The 23,747-nt window shown below is 47.0% G+C and overlaps 2 protein-coding genes across 2 annotated transcripts in view; one reads left to right on the top strand and one right to left on the bottom strand.

Annotated features, from left to right (window-relative positions):
* Positions 1 to 3,778, top strand: part of HK1 (hexokinase 1) — a 29,327-nt gene extending 25,549 nt beyond the window's left edge. Inside the window, exons 15-17 of the mRNA XM_009577904.1 lie at positions 1,715 to 1,870; positions 2,585 to 2,818; positions 3,559 to 3,778. Of these exons, the coding sequence (XP_009576199.1) occupies positions 1,715 to 1,870; positions 2,585 to 2,818; positions 3,559 to 3,703 (535 nt within the window). The 3' untranslated portion in view covers positions 3,704 to 3,778. The remainder of the gene's footprint in view (positions 1 to 1,714; positions 1,871 to 2,584; positions 2,819 to 3,558) is intronic.
* A 5,493-nt stretch (positions 3,779 to 9,271) lies between these two features.
* On the bottom strand, positions 9,272 to 18,772 carry TACR2 (tachykinin receptor 2). The gene is made up of 5 exons (XM_009577915.1): positions 18,369 to 18,772; positions 14,634 to 14,828; positions 11,290 to 11,446; positions 10,758 to 10,954; positions 9,272 to 9,464 (listed from the first exon to the last, which is right to left on the bottom strand). Exons 1-5 carry the CDS (start codon positions 18,770 to 18,772, stop codon positions 9,272 to 9,274), a joined length of 1,146 nt encoding a protein of 381 aa, XP_009576210.1.
* Positions 18,773 to 23,747: the final 4,975 nt, after the last annotated feature.

Here is a 23,747-nt window from a genome sequence, read left to right as displayed (position 1 = left end):
GGAGCTTAGAGCTGCTCGCTGTAAAGCATTCGGGAGCTTTCTAGCAATTGCAGCCAGCTCTTATTTCAGGCAATTTTCTGGATGAAATATGTCATGTTAGAGGACCTGCCTTTCTTGGCCCCGGAGGTTGGATCCTATTTTGGGGGTCCAGCTCTTGTTTGGGCAAGTGCTTCCCTGCTCCCTTCAAGAAAGGGCTGACAAGGAGGTGTACCCAGCACCGATAAAACTGGGCTGAGACTGCTGCATGCCCAGACTACAATTTTTTGTAATTAATTTCTCTGCAGCAATGCTTCGATGCCAGGAGCTTTTAAAAAGATTTTGTGGCTAGAGTAAATCTGCCTGAAAACCTGGGGGATGCGGACAAGTTGGCAGGTCCCTTGGGAAGCCTTTTAGAAGTTAGGGCTTAAACAGACCCAGAGAGGCAGACACTGAGTGAGCCTGATGCAGTGGCAGAGTTGGCGTGGAGCGAGTAGCCAAAGGCAGCAGCAGAGACTGCCAGGGGGAGTAATTTATTCCAGAGAGAGTTAGGCACTCAAGAGGGAGGACGCTTGCTGGGTACAAGCCTGAGAGAGCTCATAGCATTAAATGGACTGCATGGCCTGCTTCCAGCAGGATGGCGCGCTGGGCTCCGCTCAGTCCAGGGCAGAAACCCTGCTTTAGAGCTTCAGGAGGTGGAAATAAAGGATGCATCATTGAATGCACTTTTCAATAAATGGAAAAGTGTTCAGTTCTCATTGGTAAGGGCACAGCTCACGGATCCCAAAATGATCCATTCAAACCAGAACGATGCTGGAGAGGAAGGAGTGCAAAGCAGACTCCTGCCATCCTCAGCACAGGGCTGCCCTGTACCGGTGCCGAGCATTGCTCAGGGACCACTCCTTGTCGTGTGCCGGGAAGAGGTCTGCAGGTGGAAGATATTCCCTCTCTCTAGCCTTGGGGGAAGGCCTGCAAGTGGGAAACTCGGATCCTGTGTGCAAAGTAAGGGCCAAGAGGGGTTCAAGATGGCTTGGTTCCTCCCTGTGGTTTTTTGACTACTGGTTCCCTACTGGAAATGAGGTGCTGGAATTAACTGAAAAGCATAAACCAACCCTGGACCCCCATCTTGCTAGTTTACAGGTCAGTGATCTTGTGAACATGCTGGACATACATTTTCACATCTTTTATCTTTCACAGGGTTTTGCAGCACAGGACTCCCTTAAAAACGCTGCACTCGCAGTGACTTGTGGTTTTCCTGTAATTTGCTGCATGGAGCCAAAAGCTTTTTCTGTTGAAGGTCTCAGACATGATTCTAGAGGGCTCCCAAATGTTGTGCAGTGGAGACAAGTTTTCCTTGGGGTCCACTCAGGGCTGTCACTGGGGGATGCACGGCAAATTTGGCTTTCATCTGGGCACTGTTCTGCTCTCTGGCAACAGGTTTTCATTTCTTCCATCTGGGAGAAATACCAGCCGTCATTAAAAACAGCCTGGCTGGGGGAACATGGTAGTGAGGAATAGATGAAGTGTGTGTAGATGGGCTCACAAGGCTTCCCACTGAGTCTTCATGCTTTTTCTTGCCCAGTTTTTCTAGTAAATGGCCATTCTGTGTAATTTGAGTTGCATATTTCATGTCCCCAATGCGCGCAGGCAGGACACCTTGCTGATAACGCAGCTGCGATGCTGCCTTTGCAAATGTGAGCAGCATCCCTCTGAGCTGTGCCGCTGTCTTTCATTGCAGGTATGAGAAGATGATCAGTGGGATGTACCTGGGGGAAATAGTCCGCAATATTTTGATCGACTTCACCAAACGGGGGTTCCTGTTCAGAGGCCAGATTTCAGAGACACTGAAGACCAGACATATCTTTGAAACCAAGTTCCTTTCTCAGATTGAGAGGTAAGAGCACTGCACCAGAGGCTATTTAGGGTGAAACAGTGTGGTAACGCTCATCCGGTGACACTGCTGGAGCGGAGGGACAGCTGGAGAGCATTGCTTGGTTCTCCAGAGATAATTTTGGTTTCAGTAAGAGCCTGCGCATGCGCAGAAGGACTCTTTGCAACATCATCTGAATTTCTAGCAATGCTTACTGCTAAATCATGGGAATGGCTGTCAAGGATTCCCTTACTGTATTGTTTTATTTGCTTGCTTGGAAATCAAGACATTTTCCTGTGCCCCTTGTGTGTGTGTAGCTATAATTGTTGAACTGAATGAACGCTAGCTCAATGAGCACTTCTTTACTGGATATTTTTGTGTCTTTATTGCTTGGACTCTGTATTTTAAAGTAATCTCAAAGCCTGTTGAGTCTTTATGGGTCGGGGGGGAACCCCAAGTTGGTCATTAAAGATATTCTCCTGAAATGCCCTTTGGTAAGAAAAGAGAAGGGGAGACAAAGCAGAGCTGGACTCAGAGCCTCCCTTGCTGCCTGCGCCCCTCTCCTGCACTGCAGCGTGGTGCTGGGGTGAATGAATTTGCGTTCCCCAAGGTCTCTTGCGCTGGCAGGAAAGGCTGCTGCCTGGTGTGGGTGCATGGATGCAGCCGTCGATGCAGTGGGGTTTGTGGCAGTGGCTTGACTGAGCTTTAATTTAACACTGTGCTCATCTGCTTCTGCAGTGACAGGTTAGCCTTGCTGCAGGTGCGAGCCATCCTCCAGCAGCTGGGGCTCAACAGCACCTGCGACGACAGTATTATTGTCAAGACCGTGTGCGGAGCGGTGTCAAGGCGAGCAGCTCAGTTGTGCGGCGCTGGAATGGCTGCGGTTGTAGATAAAATTAGGGAGAACAGAGGATTAGAGCACCTGGAAATAACGGTTGGTGTGGATGGGACTCTGTACAAACTGCATCCACAGTGAGTATTCACCTTCTCAGCGTTTGTTTGCCTGTGATCTGTAGCGCGTTGCTTATACGTCCTTTCTCTTGATGCACCAGACTGGTCTCTCTTACTTGCTAGGGTAAGAAGCAGGGAAAAGAAGTCTTAATCAGGGGTGGTCAGGGCTTTCTAAAGGGCAACGAGAGGATCAAGAAGGACTTGTGAAGGATTCTTGGGGCGGTGACAAACCGCAGGGGATGCAGCTTGCCGAACAAGTTGGAAGCTGCACAGCAAAGGAAGGATCTCTTGGCTATGCAAAGGCAATGATGGAGCAGTGCTGAAATGCCTGGTGCCCCTTTGGAGGATGTTTCTGTTCAGTGTGCAGAGGAGATGGGCTGCTGTGAAGCAATGGCAGGCGAGGGCAGGAGTCTAAAAGAGCTGGTGGCAGGTGGCAGGAGGAGGAGAGGACTAGTGCCCATCTCTGGTGTGCATGGAGGGACTTGGGTGGGAATGAGACAACTGTACGTGGTCTCTTCTCTCCCCTTTGCTGTGGTGGTAGCAATATGGGTTAACTCCGCGCAGACAGAGAGGCAGGGGTGGGATGCAAGTGCTTTTTTCCTTTAACTCCCACTGCTCCCAGTCTTCAAATCCACCCTAGTTTCCAGCATTTTAGTTCTTTCCCCGGTGAAAGGGGGAGCACTGCAAAGGCCTGTGGCAGTGCTACGCTCTGCAGATGCTGCGGGACCTCCCTCACCCACTGCCGTTGTTTCCTTTCGCAGCTTTTCGAGGATCATGCACCAAACAGTCAAAGACCTGGCACCCAACTGCGACGTGACCTTCCTGCTGTCAGAGGACGGCAGCGGGAAAGGGGCAGCGCTCATCACAGCGGTGGGATGCAGGCTTCGCGATGCCGAGCAGAACTGAACTCCACAATCCCGTCCCCGATTCTGTCTTGTGAGCACTTTCTCATAAAGCAGCGACTGCATAGTCAGAACTGGTAAAAACCCAGAACTCACTGCTTTATCGGGGAAAAAAAATACAACTAATGACATAAAAAATAGGATACAAGATAGAATGTGTGCTGTTAATAATATCTCCTGTTTCTGGACCCCAATCTGCATGTTTCTTATTCACCTTGTTGGTACCTTCCCCATCTGTAGGTCATGGAAAAATCAGTCTATAATTTCTGCAGCTGTCAAAAATCAGTTGTTGTCCGAGACGAAATTGCCCCCAAGTGATGTGCGTTGAGAGCTACCGTTGCATCGTACCAAATGTGTTCTTTGCAGCATCCCTGTTAAGCGCACTGCCAGCACACTGACCACCAGACCTGGGTGTTGATGCTTTTAGCGAAGGGGAAGCAACAGTTCCCTCCTGCATATCTACCTGCTGTTGTTTCGTATAAAGCGATTGTGAAAACATTATGGTGTGTCAGCACTGTGCACGCACGTAACTCTATAGTGGGACTTGACAATGCGACTTACTTGCTTCCTTGATGCCTGTTTTGTCATGGTAAAAGTAAACGCCTTTGTCCCACAGATCTGGTTCCACTGGTATTTCCCATTGCTTCTGTGAAAAGTGTTGTGTTACTGGGCGAAGTCTGTCACGTTTCGGCAAGAAATCCCTAAAGAGTAAAACAAAGTGGTTGGTGATTGGGGTAATCCAAATCTCCAGACCCGGGAAATCGGTAGATTTATGGTCCCTAGGCAGGCTGTGCTGTATTCTTCTTTTTAAGAGTACTTATTAAAAATATTTTCTATCTCTTCTTGTTAGTCTAGATCAGGGCACTGCAGCTGCCCTTCTACCGAATCTGCAGCTAGACAGCGTCACTCGGATGTGTATACTTCTGTATCTTGCCTTAAATGGGTATTTGCTTCCACACAAAGCTTTAATCTTTAATACTGTTAAGCAGCCACTCAAAACACAAACACTCAGCTAGCGTCAGTGATCAGAAAGGAATATGAGGGTTTGATTTTGATCTTGCCTTTGAGGACCCGGCTGCATAAACTAAACAAACCACAAAGCCAAAATCGGACCCAGCTCATTCCAAGGACTAAAGCAACAACAAAGATCATATACACTTGGTGTATTCTGTCCTCTGTCGAGTCGGTGCCATTATTATATTTGCATACCAGTTGCATTGCTTAAATTGAGAAGCAGTTAGGAAGGCAAACGTTGAATAACATTTGGAAGTCACGCCGCTTTCTGCAAAGAGGGAGACCACACAGTAAGTAGTCCTTAATTCCCGTTCTTCTACCAAAAATGAATTTGAGATGTCTGCATGGTTTTCCCTGCTGCCTTTTCCTGCAGAAAGTAGATGGAAATTTGCAGGCTACTCTTCTTTGTCCTCGTTCCACTCCCCTAAGATTTGGATTGCCCTACCTATCGATAACATTTCAATATGCATTATGGTGCACTGTGAGTGAATGTTGTAAAGTAACATGTGAGTCACAAACAGTCATTACAGCTTTAAGTGTGTGTCTACCTGAAAAATTGCATGCCTAACTGGTTTTGCAAAGGTAGAGAGTCTTTTTACTTTGCACACTAGTAGCTCCGATACTAGTGTTACGTGATACTTGTGAAAATATTAAACTTTTTTTGATGTGCGTTAACTGGTGTTTAGTGGTTCTTTCTGGAAGAGGTGCTGTTGGCTGGTGGCTTAGTGCTTTGGGAAGAGCTATTGTGTAGGGAGAGCTGCAACCTAATCCCAGTGGTGCCTGCGTTTTGTATGTGTGTTTTTATTCCCGGGCATTCGGGGTCAGATTCAAACAGGGTGGATTTCACCCAGGTCCCCATGCCTCGTGTTTCCTAACGTAGTTCAGCAGAGGCACAGAGCTGACAGCACCCAAATCTTAGGGCGCATGTAGTTTGTCTGGGTGCATCTCGTGCCCTGTCTCGTGCAGGGGGATCTGCAGTGCAGGAAAACCTCAGCCCACTGCATCAAAGCCAATGTGATTGTATTAGGCTTTGCCAGATACACAGCGATGGATACGTTACAGTCACTGCGTCCCTGCAGAAGTATGATGCACGTCAGAGTCCGTAACCTCCCTGTGTGCATAGGGTTAACGTTTGCAGAATCGCAGCGTCAGGTGCTCATACACCAGTATGATTTGCACATCCTGTGTTGGAGTTGTATATGAAAGCTCCTTTTGCATACACTAAAGTTGTGCTTCTCCGATAACCCATCTTACGTTATAGCTTGAATAGTCTCTGACACCCTTGATGTGCAGCTATGACCCCAAATAGGAGACAGAAGAAGGTGAGAAAGTTTTTGGGCACAGGGGACACATTGCATTTTAATTGCTTGAAGATTTGCAAATCTTATGCCTGCCGTCGGCAGTGCTGTAGGGGTGGTGTGAGCCGTGCCCGGGGACCTGGGTTCGGAGCTCTTCAGCATCTGAGGGCTAGGCTCAGTGCAGGATAGAGGATGAATGAGAAGTGGAAGTTAAACTTGGTCTCAGGGTGACTGTGAATTTTGGAGATGCTGGCATAGGTCGTTTTGTTTATTGGATCCAGCTCATAACAAATAGGGAGTGAGTTTGTGTTTCTAACAGCGCAACTTTTCCTACTGTGGACCATAGGTGATGTACTCGATAAGACACGGCAGTTCTTTTCCAAAGGGAGATCTGGTGGGATTTCCATTTCCGGACTACTTCTTACCCCTAGGAAACTGTTCCAAGTGAATCACAAGCTATAACTGTCTGAAGAAATGTCTCCAATGTTATCCAAGCAATGACTGAGATGTCTGACTTAAAGCTTTTAGGCTTGGTGAATAAAATCATAGTCCTCTTAATTGTTAAGCTGTAATTACTGCAATATGAACACAAAAATCTTATATTTCCTGGGGAAAAGACCATTTGCATACCACTGTTGTAATGTCATCCACTCCTTACTCCTCTGGAGGTTCTCTCAGAAGCCTTTTGAATGGGTTTTAAAACAAGCAGACTTTGTTTTGTTTTGTTTTCTTAAGAAAATAGCAGAAGGCAAAATAAAGTGTTTCTGAACTTCTGAACCCCGTTCTGTGCTTTTTGTTCGTTCCTTTGCCATAAAAATGAGATTCTTTAAATGTTTTTCTTTACTGACTGCAGGGTCTCCATTGCTGCTTAGAGCGCGAGTAACTGTACAGAGGAGGGATTTATTGCTGACCTGGAGGTGTTTTACTGCTGCGTGGTATTTAATCATGTCTATATTTATATGAAGAATTGCATGTATTTGCTATGGAGTGTGGTGTTCCTGTTACTTCATATATCACAGGAAATAATGTAATCTGCCTTGGCATGCCTTTTCTCCCAGTATCTAACGAGGGCTCAGAGCGTCTCTGCTTTCTTAACTGTTGCTGTTTCTAGCGGAGAAACATCTCGGGATCTGCAGTGTGAGTCCTTCAGGGCACGGGGAGTTTCGCGTGCAACCTGAAGAAATCATCCTCTGCTTTCTGCGCCCGAACAAGAGAGAGAGATGCCATGAGCTGTCAGAAAACGTTGGTGCCTGTCAGGGACTGCCCAGGGGAGACAGTGCCAGCACGTGTGTGGCACTTGGGCATCTGGAATAGGCTCTGGCCAGCTGCTAAGATGTGATGGAAGATGGAGGGGAAGATGGGATGCTCAAGGTCTAAAAAGACCTGCATTAGAAATCTGCAGGGTTTAAAGGCCTTACAATTACATGGGAGAGGGAGCTTATGGGAGCTGGGCATGGGAGAGGTACAGCTTATGTATACAAAATAGTGAACTCTGTGTAGGTGTCCTTCAGTTCCTCAGAGCAAGAGTCTTTGCAACCTCTAGTCTGATCCCAGAGATGTGTGCCTTGCAGAGCGTCCCTCCCAAATTGTTTTGAATCCCTTCAGAAGAAAGACTTGGTGGTGGCTGTCTGTAGATGCCTGTTACTGCTCTCCCTCTGCCCCGCACGCACCCCAGCAGTGCAGTCTCGGGAAGAGCAGGCTGGGCAGTTAAGGGGGCTGGACAGGTAACATCTAGACTAAAAACTACTGCTGGAATGATTTAAAATAATCAACTTTTTAAGAAGGGCATACAGCCCTGTGCTCTGTTGTCCAATTAGCGAGACAAGTTTGTTGGGCCTCTGTGTAACATAATTGTTCCCCACAGCAGCCAGGGAGGTGAAGAAGATGAAGTGGAGAAGGAAGATGTATCTGCTGGCTCCTGTATTGGAACAGACTTGGGAAAATCATATCCCTGAGTACTCTGTCAGTTCAAGCCACGAATCTTTTCTCCGAATTTACTGCAGAAGTCAAGCCTGGCAACACTTTGTAGTTTTGCTTTCACAGAGCAAAGAGGAGTATTTTAAATAACTGGATCTTGTCGACATTGTAGGAGCTTTTTGTGTGCTAAGATATGGCTCTGTGATGTTATATACAAACCTGTCATGAAAGGGGAAGGCGATTGTGATGTGCTACTTACCACACCAGTATTAAATGCTGTATTACTTTATATAAAATGTTTATATTTCAGCTTCCTCTGTTTTGTATGCCTGCACATAATGCCTCAGGCTTTGAAGACGACATATTTCAGCCTTTATTTTCGTATCTGAGAAGAGAAGAACAGTGATGATAAAAATGGGGTAAGTCTGGAAAGGGAAGATGAAGGGACTATCTGGGAACAGACAGCGATGGGTCAGACTGCGGTTAGGACTAAGAGGAGGTAAAGGAGGTGGATTCAGTTTGGATCTATGAGCCCTGACCAAGCCAGTGAGCATCCCACACCTGGCTACTGGCTCTTCAGAGAGCCTCGCTCTCCACATTAGGCACCGCAGTAACTGTGAAGTTGGAGGAATCACTTGGGCACAGTTTAATAGGAAAATGACATTGTATTTTGGTACAAGGTTATAGAAATCCATGCAATGACAACATCTTAAGGAACTGCTTCTCGCTTTTAACTGATGAGAGATAGTGCTGGTGAAATTGCAGGCATGAAAATCCCAGAATTCAGAAAATCTGCAGGGCAGGCTTTTCAGTCGGGATGTGTTAGTATATTTGCCTTTGTCGTAAACAAGCTTTGCTCCACAGTCTTGTCCGCCTTGGGGCTGCTGAGCCATGGGACTTAGCTGCCCACGCAGCCCTGAGGATCCATCCAAACTGGGCCAAATGTGCCCCAGCCTTTCTGCTCCATCACCTCTTTTCCAGATTTAAGTGTCTTGGTGGAACGGAAAGCAGGAGATTGCTATCTGGAATAGAATAATTGATACTCTACTGATTGGTACTGCCTCAGGTCTGCTTCGCTGCTTTTTTGACCTCGTGGGCAAAATGTCTCTGTTCTGTGTTGCAGTTGTTGGTGTAAGGGAGGGCTGAAGCTGCATCCATAGCTGCGTGATATTTGGACCTAGATGGATATAAGTATTATCAGCAGACTGCTTTCAATGCTGGTGGCATCTGAAAAAGTCCCATAGGAAACAGTTGCTCCAGAAAAAAAGACCTGCCTCAGGCTTCTACAAATCTGCTGCCTTGAAGTGGTGTATTAGGATAGAGCCAGAACCGGGAGGAGAAAATCAAAGTGTTAGCTGAGTGAGGGTAAATGATGTCTTCTCTTTCTCATTGAGTTGGGTTTCTGTGCTGAAACTTGTTCTTGACTTCCTGTGGGTTGTCTGGTAAAGAGATGGGGACATAAGTTTAAGTTTGTCTTTCTCAGTTGCTTTTATGCACGGACACCACCGGAAGGCTAATTTGAAGCCAGAACGAAACCTGTAAATTTAAGAAAAGAAATTAAATGGTGAAATGATCTTTTTGACTGCACAGAGAAAGAACAAATGCATGACTTGGTTCTACCTCTGAATGACCATGGAAATAAAAAGTTTCTATTGAAATCAAGGGAGTGAGGTGAAGAGCTAAATGTATAAAACCAAGGAAGGAAGAGCAATAGGAGTTTATGATCAGATTTCCTTATATTTTAAGTAAATATGTAAGATCAGTTAAACGGCAGAATGTTTGATGTGCTCAGTAGATGGTGCTGACCATGCTGGTAACAGCATTTGCGTGAAGTGGAGCATCTGAGGAAAATACCTGTGTTTTCCCACTGGAAACTTTTTTAAAAACCATGAATAATTAAATGAGGAAGCTGTCTACTTTCTGAGAGAGAAGGAGGATGTGTTTGGGTGTTTCACGGTAAATGCAGATTGGCTGAATGGGCTGCAAAACTGCCTTCTTTTTGCAAGCTTACGGGCAGGATGCTGTTTGAAACGCTCTGAAGGAGCGAGCCTCCTAGCATCACTCTGGAGTTAGGCGTTTTGCTGGTGGAGTCCCAGTGAAACTGGACTGGAGGAGGTGTGCCGATAACTATTTCTTACCCTTCAAGCTCTCTGCGCATGCAGCCGGGGCGAAGAAAGATGGGGGTTAGGGAGGTGTCTGTCAGTGGGATGCGCAGGCAGGAACCGGCATGGAGACCCGCAGGGCAGCCAGAGCAGCTCCCCAAGCCCAGCGTCCTGCCGCACCGGCGTCCCGAGAGCAGCCCGTTCTCAGCGCAGAGCAAGAGGGACATCTCTTGGCACGACGAGGTTGTGCTCTCCCAGCTGCTCGCTCGTGGCGGATGGGAGCCTCGGCAGGTCGCCGGTGGGCTGCTCCTACTCCCCACGGGAATGAGCCTTGCGCCTGCGCGGGGGGCTCAGGGCTGCACTGGGGGGTGGCGGCACAGGAGGACGGGTGGTTAAGCCAGCCCGGCGTTAGCGGATGCATTGTAGGGATTAGAGTCCTCCCTCCTCCCTTGGAAATAAGGTAGTCTGCATGTGGAAACTGGTGCAGATGTGGCGGCGCTGATCATACACCTGTGCTTTATTCGGAGGCAGAAAATCTTAAGGGTTGAGTTAAAATCTCACTCGCACAGCCTGGCTAATCTCACGTTATTAGCAGAGTATAAATTAACTTGTCTACCTGGCCTATGGACTGCAGTTGAAAATCACAGTTGTTCTCACCTCCAGAGATTTATGCTTTTTCAGATTGAGATTTTCGTTCGTTCTGCGCACACATGTGCACGCTACTCACCTTTGGTTAAGACAGCAGTATATGATGGGGTTGTACATCGTTGAACTCATGGCAAGGAGAAAGATTGCGAGATAAACCTGCTGAATGTACTTCTGCTGGTAGATGTCTTCCTTGAAGCTCCCCAGGATGAAGTATATGTGATAGGGAAACCAGCAGACAGCAAAAATGATCACAACTACCACCATGGTCTTCACAAACTAGAAGAACAAAACCAGTGTGTTATTCCTGGCCATGGTTTATCCTGCAATGTGCAGATTCACTGGACGCTGGGCTTTACTCTCTAAGGACTGCTGGGAACTGGCCCACTGCCTACCGACGTGAGCCTGCCTTCCTTGGAGGCTGGCTGGTGCATGTGGATCACCATTTTTTTCATACTCACTGGGTGATGCCCTTTACCCCCAGCCCAAAATATTTTGTCAACCTTTCATGCCCAATCCCACAAGATTTTGTATCAAATGCAAGCTCCATTTTGGAATTGGAGCCAGCAGGGCTGTTGCGCTGAGGGTAATTATTTTAAAGTTTCACTTCTGACCTTTTTTTTGGCATTAACTTGGTGTTCGTAGCAGACTCTGCTAAGGTGGTTGCCTTGAACCGCACTGCTCCACAGAGTAATTCCTATAATGCTGTATGCAACAAACATCACCATTAAAGGCAGTAAATAAACCAACACGATCACTGCAATGTGATACCTGAAAAAGAAGAACAAGCACATTTTCGTAGTCAGTATGTGTCTTGAAATTGTCTTTTGGGCATGTGTGTCTGGCTCCCATCAACTTCAACCCCAAAGCATAAAGAAGCGGAAATTTTGCCTACAAACATCATTACAGGGACTTCAGTAAACAGCAAAAGCTCATCTCTCTTGTGTTGTGATGATTAGTCCTTGGACTGGATTCACTGCTCTTTCAAGACGGAGTAATACCATTTATCTTTTATCAGAGGGTTACAGTCCATGGCCACCTGCCCTGAACTTTGCTATCCCACTGCAGTCAGGAAAGAGAGACGTCTAAGTCTTGTGGCTGTAAAAATATGAACCGTTAAAATGCAGATATGGAAAAGGAATATTTCAAAAACTGCAGAGTAACTTGATGAATGCAATAGTGTCAACAGCTTAATTCAGCAACAATGAAAAAACCTGGATCAGGGACTTCAAAATGTAGCTGGCTGCTAACAGGGTGCACAAACTTGGCAGGGAAGATGCCGCAGATAGCGAGGAAGGAATATTGCCTGCTTAGAGCACGCAGCGAGTGAGCGGCAGTCATTGCTGTATTTGCGTCGCTGGCCGTTTTTATTTGTGAGTGTACACACAATTCTGTATCGCCAACAGGCCGCTCGGCTACTGCTCTAGCTGAAAGTGCTGGCATCTCCTTCGGCTGTATTTTAGCGCGGTCCTTCCTAGCTTTCCATGTTACCCCACAAGCTTCTGCTGGTTCCCTCACGCTGGGGTTTGATTATTTTAAGCAACCACCATTTATGGGGAGGGAACAACTTGCTCACTCGGTTAGAGCAGCTGTCAAATGAACATAAACAGTGTAAAAACTAGGATTAGGCAGGAGGGCTCTGGCACACGCTGCTGGCAACGACCACAAAAGGCTGGGTGCAAATGGCCTTTCTCAGTACGACAACGCTCTGGAGTTCCTCGCCGCGTTAGCGAGCGGGGGCAGCTGCTTTGCAGAGGGCTGGTAAAATGGGTGTCGGGGCGCTCGGTGGTGTTTGCTCCTTGGGGTGGTCGCAAATACAAGAACAGTGGCTGCGCATAGAAAAATACTGTATTTGTGAAATGCGGCAAGTTTATCGCTGCCCGTTTTCCACCCTTCCCAAGTCTCCTCAGAAGGGTACCGCTTTTGAAGGTCTAATACCGCGTGTGGAGCGCAGCAGAAATGCAAAACTCTTTTAGAGTTCCCATCCTGGAAGGAGGAGGAGGGGGTGGGAGCCTAAGCTTGAGCACGTGGCAAAAAGAAACTTTTAGTCTTGTAGTTTTGCTACTTTGGTGCAAAGTTAACCTGTCACCAGAAAAAAATCCTCTGTGGTCAAGGTTCTTTATTTTGGTTAAACTTCTACAAATTTGATGCCTTCATATCCAGGATTTCTCAGGCACTGGCAGTCACAGTAGTGCATTGTTTGGGTTTTTTTGGATTTGTTTCTATCAAAATTGTAAACATTTTTCCTGCAGAAAAGGATTTTCCTTTGCTCTGAAGTCTAGAAATCTTGAAAGCTGGTTTTAATTGACTAAGAAGGATTTGGAGGACCCACAGTCAACAGAGGAACCCAGTTCTCCATTTCTTTGGTTTTTCCTTTGGGTTTCTTAGTATTTCTTTTCCTTGGTATTTGGACTAGCACATGAATGGCTGCACATGGCTGCTTCTCCCTGCTCTGTATTGCAAGTGTTTGTCCCGACAGATCCATCACTCAAGATGATTTCTGGGGAGTTTTGCTTCCAACTTCCTTTCTAGGAGAGCTACTGAAACCGGCAGATCTGAGGCTGTTCAGGGAGAGCGAGCTGGTGAATGAAGTGATTTATTGTGTTCGGGAGCTGCTGCTCTTTAGCTGGGCATCCCCGAAAGAACCTGCCCCGTTATTTGCTGGTTCAGGACCAACCTTTCCAGCCCGCGGAGATTTCATTTGCGTGCTGGGAGACTTTTGTTTCAGTCCTTCCCAAAGAGGAGAAATAAACCTCACGCTTTTCATCTGAATGAAATAGTCGTCAGCAACTTATATATAAGTGATTATCTACTATCCCTCCTTCTCCGTGGACAGGAGGCTGGCACACTGTGTTCCCCAGTATGTGCCATGGGCTACCAGCCAAGGAGCCCCGGGAGGAACGTCACCCAACACAATGCGAGCCTGATTTTACTCTTGCTCTTCTGTGACTCTGGCGGCTGGGGACAACTGACCGCCAGTGGCTGAATATGCTGCTGCTCAGCCAAACTGACATGAAGCTCCTGGAACTTGGCGCATATTAGTGTGAAAACCGGTTAGTTTGGTAATAACTAACCGCAGGAGGCATCCAGCTGTCTGCCAGAGATGAAGACCGAGAAGGGAAAAATTTCCCTGGTGCATGTAGCTGGGCAAAAGTGTTCACAGCGAAGAATGGACGCGGGGAGTTTAGCGCTTGGGTTTGGTTTGAAAAATTGTTTCCATTTTGTTAATTTGTTCCTTTTCTGCAGTTCTTCCATTACTACTTTGTATAAATATGTTTTGCTTGATAAATTTCTCAAACTGCTCTGCGTATCATGTGCTTTGAATAATGATTAATCACAGCAGATCCCCTCGCAGGGTATGGCTTGTTTCATCTGTCTGAACAATCTTGCTTTAAAGCAGGAGGAAATTGCTGTGAGGGTTAGGAGCTTTTGGGAGCGCAGATGTGTGCCCAGATAAGTCAGTCTATAAAACCTTAGGGTGTTTGAAACATGCTCCTCTTTTTTTTTTTTTTTCTTTTTCCCCACAGAGAGCAGCACAATTTTTAGCTAATTATGTGGCTTCTCAGCATTAAAGATACCCGGTTTCTTCCTGCCTGATGGAGGGAGAAAATCCAAAAATCTTTGGAACCAGGATTTATTGCTTGTTCAGAGACTTTTTGCACTGGTTTCTCTTAAATCCACCGAGTCCTGTATCTAGGGCTTCTAGATCTTATAACCACTTTTTAAAGCAGGAGAGGATGGTGCATCACCCTTCTTTACCCTGAGCCATGATCACCTGGCAGCTTTTTCCACAGCTGGCTTAACTGAGCTTAGATGGGCTGCCCCAGACCCGTGTTCCCCTGCTGCGTGGTTCCCCCCTGCCCTCTCTCCCAGTACTGCCAGTAGCCAACAGTTTGGAGATGAAATGGATTTCCTAGTTAACTTTTGCATGAATTGGGAGTTTTCTCGTTTCTCTTACGTGAGCTGGTGCTTGGATCCGACGTCATCGGGCCAGACGACGATGCATTTCGTCGTTCCGTTGTCCATCATGATCTCCGCATAGAAGCACTGCGGGAACGCGAGCCCAAATGCCACCAGCCAGATTATCCCTATGATGACTCTGGTGCTTCCAGCAGAGAGCCTGGGCTTGAAGGGATGAATTATTGCCATGTACCTGCAAGAAAAATAGGTAATGCTTTTACAGTTGCATTGGTAAATTATACAACAAATATAGCAAGTGTAAAAACTCACCAGGACGGTATAGTGGGCTTTATTTATAGAGACATTTTGATAGGTTCCAGGCTATAAATAATTAGAAGGAGCTAAATCCTTTCTGAAGAGAATGATTGCAAGTCTTAGGGCAGAATATATTAAAGCCATGTGGATGGATGCTTCTGGTGTGAGGAGGAAGCAGTCATCTATGCCTTCTGCATATGGTCTTTGCAAGTATCCCCCTTACTTTGGGTTTTTCTTTTTTTTTAATTAATTTTTCAAATGCTTTATGTGTTTGGTCTGAAATTTCGTGCTGTGAACTGTTCGTGTTGGTTTGGAGTTACGCACTCTTTAATACTGTGCCCTTTTCTCCTTCCTCTACCAAAAAAAACCCCAAAGACTCTCTTTCCCCCTAATTATGTCCATCTCCTCTGACGCCCCATATTATCACAACAGCAGACTGGGGTCTCGAGTATCCTGCACCCTGAATTTTTCCCCACTGATTTTTAGCTGTGGAAAACTCACGTGCCATTCACCTCCGCCTGTAAACGCTCGAGCACTTGTGCTTGGGGTGGAAGGGGAAGGCTGACCCTTTCGTCCCACACCTGCTCAGAGCCCTCACGGCACATCTGACTATTAGATTACTTGCAAGCCCGCGGCGCTCTCTGGTTTAAAGTTCCCCGTGTAGAAATGCATGGTATCGTAATGAGTACATAATCAATTACGCATTTCTTGTCATGCTTTCTGTACTCTTTGTCATGGTTGTTACAAAGGCAAAATAGAGTGGAAAATGCCAATTGCCTCGTGGTTTTCATAGCAAAAATCTGACAAACTCTGTGCTGTCTCTTGGCCAGGCTGTTGGGAGGGAGCTCTGCCCGGCTGCTGCTGCAGGACGGAGGGCGGCTGCACGGACAGACAGCACAGTAAGTAAGCCAGAGCTGCACAGCAGCAGAGCCTTATTTAGCCATAAAATTTTCATGTCACCTTGCTTTTCTTTAGCTTGTTGTAGGCAGTTATTATACAGTGCTCGAATCTCCTCAGGGAGGAACCAAGTGGCAAATATTCTCCAGAATATTTGCCCACAGAAGTGCCCAAATCCACGATCTGTGGCTCTTGGTGAACGGCAAGTCCTGGGTATAAATGATACCAAAGCAGCCCGCGTTGCAGACACCGAAGGTATTACAGGGGTGCTGGAGGGGCAGAGGCTTTCCCACCCCTTTTCCCAGGGGTGCACGCCCCAGGTGAGCTGCGCTTTTAGGCAAGCTCCTGCAAGTTGGGAGATTTACCCAATCTGCTGAGATCTCCTGGCCGCTCTTGCTGTGTGGCAGGGCTGCCTTTGCCCCGCTGCTGCTTGTGCTCCCTGTGCCCTCTCTCCGTGCCCCGCTCCCTGTCACGTCCCAGGATGCTGGGACCACGCTCCCGGCACCCTTCCTCCGGTCCTCGTCCCGCGCAGACAAAACAAGCTGAATTTCGGAGACTCTTGCACACTTTCTGAAGAGGGCCTTTGCTAACTGGAGTGTGGAACTTGATCTGATATACTACATTTCTGCCTAGAGCGCTGCGGAAAGCGTGCAGTGGGAACAGCTGCTCCAGTACACGGAGCAGCTTGAAACGGGAAAAGAGAGTGGTCCTAAACCCGACGGTGAGCCATACCGCCAGGGCCTTTTCCACAGACAAAGATGGCTTACAGAGCTGTCACTTCTTAGCCTCCTTCCTTACAATAAACCACTTCGAAAGACATTGTTTATTGAAGTTAAACAACGGAGCCCAACTGGATGCAAGTTCTCATAACAATAAATGGAAGCCGCGAGTTTCCAGGAGACAGTGTCAGGATCTATTTTAAGGCTAAGCAAAGAATAGCTAAATATGGTTTGCAGCGAGATGCCAAGTTTTCTTTCTGATCCATGCCACGTGACTAAAGAGATTTTGGCTGTATAGGTACTTTCACCAGAAGTCCCCAAGGAAGAAGAGTACGGAGACATGAGGACATGGAATTTTTTTTTTTTTTTTAATTAAAAAAAAAAAATATTCTTCAGCAGCCCACATGTATAAAATAGCAGTTACCAACACCCCTTGATTTAAAGCCAGGAACAGCAAAAGAGTATTCGAGTCTAAAACTGAGCTGCCATTGCTTCTAAATAGGGATTTGCTTTCATCTGGACAACTGCAGGCTGATAAAACACATCACTCATCCCTGTGCTTATTAGCGATCCTTCCAGCGACCGCAGGGGCCACTGCCCCGTCCTGGGGCAGGCGCGTGTCAATCCGGGCCGTATCCCCCCGCTCCGGTGTGGGTTTCAGTGGGCGTTAGATGCAGACAGGGCGAAGCCGCCTTTTTTCTCTCGCTAGTTTGTTTCTCTGGTTTGATTTGCCTATCGATCGCTTCCCGAGGCTGGGTGTGCCTGGGTGAACCGAGCTGCCGGCAGAGACGGGAGTTACGAAAGCGACCCCGATGACTCACGGAGCAATGCTTTTCGGATGGCTCCGGAGGGCTGGCTCCGCTCCCGAGGGAGCTGGAAGGGCCCTTTGTGGATACGTGCATTTGATAAGGAAACGGAGGAAACCTGAAGGAGACTGCAACGTCACCAGGAGGGCTTGATAAAGGACCGCCAGGTATTTCTGGATGACGGGGCTGGCTGCCCGGGGGAAGACCTTCGCCACGGGGTCACGGCAGGGACATAGGTTGGAAAAGGTAGAGATGTTCCCAGCGCCAGGCGGAGGGCGGAAGAAACAGAGGGAAGACGGGAAGGACGGAGGGAAGGAGGGCAGAGAGCCTAGAAGGGAGCTTAACCTCCTCTACTTCTTTTACAAGAGCGGAAATTCCCATGGACTTTTGGCCACTTTCTAGTAAAAAGAAAAACAGCGTCACGCTACTTAACAATGAGCTGTAAACGCACTCAGACTCCACAAATTTAAGCTCAAGTAAAAGAGACTTGGCAGATGTAAGATATATTATGAAAATGCCAAATTACCTCAGTAGTCAAACAAAATCACTGTAATTACTTTCCTCCCTCTTGGAATAAGTCATTCTTGTGAACGATTGGAGCAGACTCTGCCATTTCTGATCCAATTCCCATTATTTCTGGTGGTTTGCTGGACTCACAAGCAGGATTGTGGATGCTGATACGTTCAGCATCCTGCAGCATATTCATATCGCTCCAGCTCTGTCCAAATGAGAGGTCCTTCTTGTGGTTTAAAAAACCTGAGTTTGCAAGATGACTGGGAAACAATTTATGATCAGTAACACAGGAACAATAAAATACCAGCCACTTCCACTCGTTACACATTCGGGTGTGATTCAGACCAGGGATAAGGCAGAAGAACCTTCCTTTCATGCCATAACTAGCATCTAACCCCATAGTCTGTTTGCCTGGCACTCCTCCCACTTTGCTGATAAGGCACCTGACATGGTAGGTGGGGGCCAATTGCACAAAGTATTGCAATCATTTTTTGTAACTTACAGTGAATTTTTCGGACCTTATCTTCTCCATTCGCCTCTTACCTCTCTGCAGCCACGGCTGTCATGGAGTAAATGCTCACAAACATTGCAGTGATGGGGAACCAGTTCTGAAACCTGCAGAATTCCTCGCCAAAATACCAGACGTTGTGACTGGCGTAAATAAAATTGAAGATGGTATTGAAAGCAGACATCAGCAAATCCGAAAGAGCCAAATTAATGATAAAGTAATTGGTAGCGGTCCTCATTCTCCTGTGCGCAAGAATAATCCAGATGATGGTGACGTTGCCAACGATGGATGCGATAACGATGAAGGAATAGGTGATAGCCCACAAAGCAATTTGCCATCCCGGCTGGGTAAACTGGGTTACCGCCGTCCAATTGCCGCTGTCCTTGAGGGAGTCAGCCTGCGAAATGTTGCTAGCATTTAAAACGGAAAATGCGCTCATGGTTTTTTCTTTGGCTAAGCGTAAAATAAAATCTTCTGGCATCTGCTCGTTTTCTTGCAGTAGATGCTGGTGTTACGAATCCCCATGCATATGACTAAGTGCCGTTAAAAAGACATCGGGATGACATGTCTCATGTCCTCTCGTCCTGTTTTCCAAGTGATGCAATGCAGTTCCAGGAGGAGATGTGCGATGCTGAGGGCCTCCTCCTTGCCTGGCATTTTAACCTACGCTCGAAGAGCAAAAACTAAAGAACAACTCTCCCCCTTGAGTATCTTGTTCCTCTAAAAAAGAAAGAAAAAAGGAAGGAAAACAAAAAAGGGGGAGGAAGGTGTTTTCCACATCAGTGACAGGCGATGTCTTCCTTCAGATTATTTTTAGGGCCAAGAAAATATAAATGGAAGTATCAAGCCAGAAAACACTTCAATCCAAGTGGAAATCCTGCTTTTTCAGGGCAGTGGTTTTCCAAGGCACCAGGTATCTGAATCCTCTGCAGTGGGACTGAGGACATTTGGTTTTCTTTGCCTGTGTAACTGTTACGTGCGAGGCAGGAGCTGTACTGGGATAAATTCTCTACAGGGTTTAAGGGGACTTTGAAAGGAGGTGGAGTCTCTTGCAGGCAAAAACTAAACAACCAATTTGACATCAAATGAAATGCGGCAAAGTGGTACTTGAAACTTTTTTTTCCCCCTCTCCGTTTGTTTTGAAATATTCCCTGGAATGGACATGCTGCTGTATCAGGGTTTACAGGCTTAAATGCGAGGGTAGCTACTTTGCTGGGTTTACCAGTCCTGCAATCCTTGCGTTTCCAGGACACTCCCTGGCTTCATGCGAGCTCTCATAGCAAGAAAGAAACAAAACATATTCAACACAATTTTAGCAAGGTGGTCTTGCTCTCTGCAACTATTTGGAGGCTTATGTGCATTTTTAATACATTTTACTTAATGGTGACTGTCCTATATAATACGACTCGACCAGCCATATTTAGTAGATTTGGTGTGATTTAATTTATTTAAATTACAGCAACATGTCCTGTTGGTGCTTGAAGGATCACCGGTGAATAATGCCAGGAGAGAGGCATTCGTGACGGCCAGACCTAAACTGGGACTTCTAAGAAGGCTTCAGTGAGAAGCTGGCACCCAGGGTCTCATCCAGAGCTCCAGAAATCCTTCTCCGGCTGCTCTCTAGCACAGAAACATCTGGAGGAGCCTCAGTTCCCAGCCTCCACGCTCCGTGATGCTGAGGGGCTGAAAGAGGGGCATTTCCCCTTCGGACCGCTGCATCCCCTTTCCCAGCGTGTGCTGCAGAAAATTATTGGCCTCACACATGCAAGAAGGAGTATCTGGTCCTCGTAGGAAAGGGGAAGCCGTGACTCCCGTCTCTGCTCAGAGCTCAGTGCTCTCGCTTGCTCTCAGCTTTGCAGTAAGTGACATAAACATAAGCAACACATTGAGGCTGAGATTTCAAAGAGTACTTGGCACCGGCTCATGCCTGCTCTGCTGGAAGCCAAAAGCGTTTCAGGTATTAAAACCTGTTTTCAGGATTCAGAAAGCTCCTGACGAGTGACATAAAGGAAAAACTCCCCCTGTGCGTGCGGCACTGGGATGGCAGTGGGTTTCCAGCTCCTGTAGTTGCTGGAGCTGCAGCTGTGCCAGGCCCTGCAGCAGGGCGGTATTTATCGGTTCGGGATCCTTTCCACCAGCTCAGCCTGGACTCTTTCCTTACTTCATTAATTTCTGGAGGCAGCCTTCAGTTAACCCATCACCTAACCACCGCAAGTCTTCTCTGAGACGGTATTATCCATTGTTTTTTAGAAATTAATACTTGTACTACTACATGTAATATCTCCTTCTCCTCATGATGGACTTACCTGCAGGTAATCCCACTCACTGCCTTACCCAGAAACTGCAAAAATACACTTGTACGTATCTTCTGTGCATTGCAAAGCTGTTCCAGGCTCTTCCTGAAAGTCTTCCACTGACCCCTCATTAAACAGCTTATGAACCTTCCACTTTCTGTATGCCATCCAGGAGGCCTTTTCATGATTTGCAATATGAATTCAACAGCTAATAGTGTTTTTCAGATTTTTTTTTTTTACTTCGCCTTGCTCAAATCTCTTCAAATTCCAAGGAGAATATGAGCAAAAACCTCCATATGTTTAGCTGAGAGCGGAGCTGAAGTGCTTTATTAGTCTTTGTTACAGAAAGCACAAGATAAGCAAATGCTTAGAAAAAGGACTGTACTTTTTGATGTGTCAATGGTGAACCCGAAACCTCTCTGAGGCTGAGGTTGAATTTGAAGATGGTCAGGGCGCCCACGTCTCCTAGGAAGCACCGCTGCCGCCTTCTGAAGCATCTGCCCCGGTCCCTGATCTGTTACTTAGGTGATAATGGGAGAGCAGCCACCCTTTGGTCAACATTTCATCATACAAGTCAGCAGGGACTTGCTTTTGTTCATACACACCCACACCTTTTACTCGGTTGCTGGTTGTGCATTGACGAGGTTATCGTCCTGGAGCCCGGCCAGCGATGTGGCGCGTGCTATCGGCCTCTTGACTTACCAACTGGAGTGATTTTTTTTACAAAAATTCCTCGGGAAAGTCGCACTTGCCTGGGACTACAGGCAAAACCCGCCTCTCCAATGATTTTGGAGTTATACCAGGGAAAGGGACTAACTGAGAGCAGGGTTTTTGGGTTTGGCTGGTTTCACTGTTGTTTTTATTACGGGCAGGATTGTTCGAGGCCAAACATTGCTGTGCTGAGTCACCGATCCCAGGTCTGAGCAAAGGGTAAGAGATGCAAACAAAAGATGCAGGTCTGGAAGGGTGGATAAAGGTGCATGTTGTCTTTTGGAAAAATAATACAAGGTAATATGGGCAGTAGAGGCTTTAATTGTATTGCACTCTGGACTTGGCTCTGGGAGGAAGGACCTTTGTCCAGAGAACAGCTCTGAGAGCAGGACGTGAAGACCATAAGAATCCACCTTGGGTGGGGAAACGTGCAGCCGGGCTGCAGCTTTATCAGCCAGGCTTAGGCTGGAAGAAAGCAGCAGAAATGCTGCTGGTAGCTCTGAAAAGCTTAGGGTTTTTCTGATGCTCCCCGGTGCAGGGCCAGCTGCAGGTTCACTTCCCTTTTCTGCAGATCTAAAGCCCTGGGTCAAACGCTCTGCAGATCACGGCTTTTGAAGATCGTTCACGGGATCTACCGTGCCCTGTACACACTTGCAACAATCCCGGTAGCCCTGAAGATGAGGGAGGAAATGTGGAAGTTACTGATCCTTAACGCGAACAAAAACACCACTAACTTGAGCCATTGGGAGCAGATGCTGTAATGCACGATCTGCCTCGATGCTGGCAGAGATGCCAAGCTCTCAGATGGAAAACTGCAGCTCTGTGCTGCATTGGGCTGAGGTGGAGAGAGCACAACCCAGAAGGACCCTCACCACCGCAGGCAATTCATAACATCTTACTTTAAATGAGCGTTTGCTGCTAAACTAGACTAATTGGGTCCAGAAATCTTGCCATTTCGTTTTCTAGACAAAGCCTGGGATTCAGACAAAGGAAAGTATTATTCAATTATTTTCAGATGGTTTTGTAACAGAAACCTGTTTTGACGTATCGGCTCAGTTCAGAGTGAAAACAACAGGAAAATGGACACTCCTTTTAATCGGCTTCCTCATCCAGCCGGTCGTGCCCTGAAATTTTATTTGCAGAAATCAGAGCACGAGCAACAAGGTGTAAGGCATTAGGAAAGTCAAACCAAAACTATTAATTTCGTTAAATACACAAACAAGGAAAACGCGTAAGTGACAGGAATGTGTTTGGATGTGAACGATGCCCGTGAGACGTGAAGAACTAGACGTAGGCTCTAATTAGACGTAGGCTCTAATTCCCAGTGCTTGAACAACATGCGATGCGATTTCCAGCCTGCATGCCGTTGGTAAGTGTCAGGGATATTTGCAAAGTTGTCTGAAAACTGAAGTTGTTGATATTTTAGAAGATGAATGCTCTAGGATATTGTATTATTATCAGAAACCTAAGAGGTGATGAGCTGCTCTGTCGCTGGCAGGGACCCAAGCTGCATTATTTGTTTCCCAGAAGCAGAGTTTAGCACTGCATGCAAAAATAATGGCACATTTTATAATAGAATTATCCAGGAATATTTTTTAGGCTTTATAAAAGAGGTTTCGATAGCAACTACTGGTTTATTGTATGTACCTAACAAAATGATGTGTGACCGACCACTTACACAGTTTTACATACACAGCTCGGAGGTTTTCCACTCTCTGCTAGACAACTTAAGAATAAATGCTGCTGCACTTCATCTTCTCGGATACCAGACGCTGATTTTCAGTGCCGTCTGTCTCCGCTCTGGGCCAGGATGCAACGGCCAATTCTCTGACAGTTGTCTGCCACTTTGAATGAGACTTTTTTTCCGCCGGAGGAAAATAGTCCTTTGTGGGACAGGAGTGCAGCACTGCGAGCTTGAAAGGGCTTATTTCATCTCGTAGGCATGAATGGTGTTTGCAGTTCATGATCGCTGTGTTCAGACCCAACACCGACCCACTGTCACGGCAGCAGGACGTGGATAAACGTCGGCGTAGGCAGAAAACGCGGCCAGTGCAATACGCCTGTTGCACTCGCACTGTGTTATTTGCAGGACGGGACCCTCTTTGTACATGCAATTAATTGCCTGGGTCTTACAATGAAAGGTAAATCCTCTGGTATTGCTTAACTGCGCTGCTGTAGAGCGCCGGGATTCTGCCTCGCGATGTTTACGTACGCTTAACCAAAGCGCCCAGCACCCAAGCGGTGGCTTCGCATTTATGTATTTTTGTCCACGCTGTCCTAAATGAAAATTGCAGAGCTTTGTGGAGGCGTGCGTGGCTCTGGGCTCCGGCAGCGGCTGTTTTGAGGAGCCACAGATTTTTTTTTCCGGAGGTCTCCAGCTGCGGGCTAGCCCTGACGGAGCAGCCCCCC

This window comes from Fulmarus glacialis, unplaced genomic scaffold, assembly GCF_000690835.1.
Source record: "Fulmarus glacialis isolate BGI_N327 unplaced genomic scaffold, ASM69083v1 scaffold7190, whole genome shotgun sequence".
NCBI lineage: Eukaryota > Metazoa > Chordata > Aves > Procellariiformes > Procellariidae > Fulmarus > Fulmarus glacialis.
Note: the sequence above shows the minus strand (reverse complement) of the source record. Positions and strands in the feature narration are given on the sequence as shown.

Coding starts and splice junctions, on each gene's coding strand:
- TACR2 (XM_009577915.1), bottom strand. CDS start 18,772: ATGAGCGCATTTTCCGTTTTAAATGCTAGCAACATTTCGCAGGCTGAC. Junction 14,829..18,368: donor ACAGCCGTGGCTGCAGAGAG/GTAAGAGGCGAA, acceptor TTTTTCTTGCAG/GTACATGGCAATAATTCATC. Junction 11,447..14,633: donor GGATCCAAGCACCAGCTCAC/GTAAGAGAAACG, acceptor CTTCTTTTTCAG/GTATCACATTGCAGTGATCG.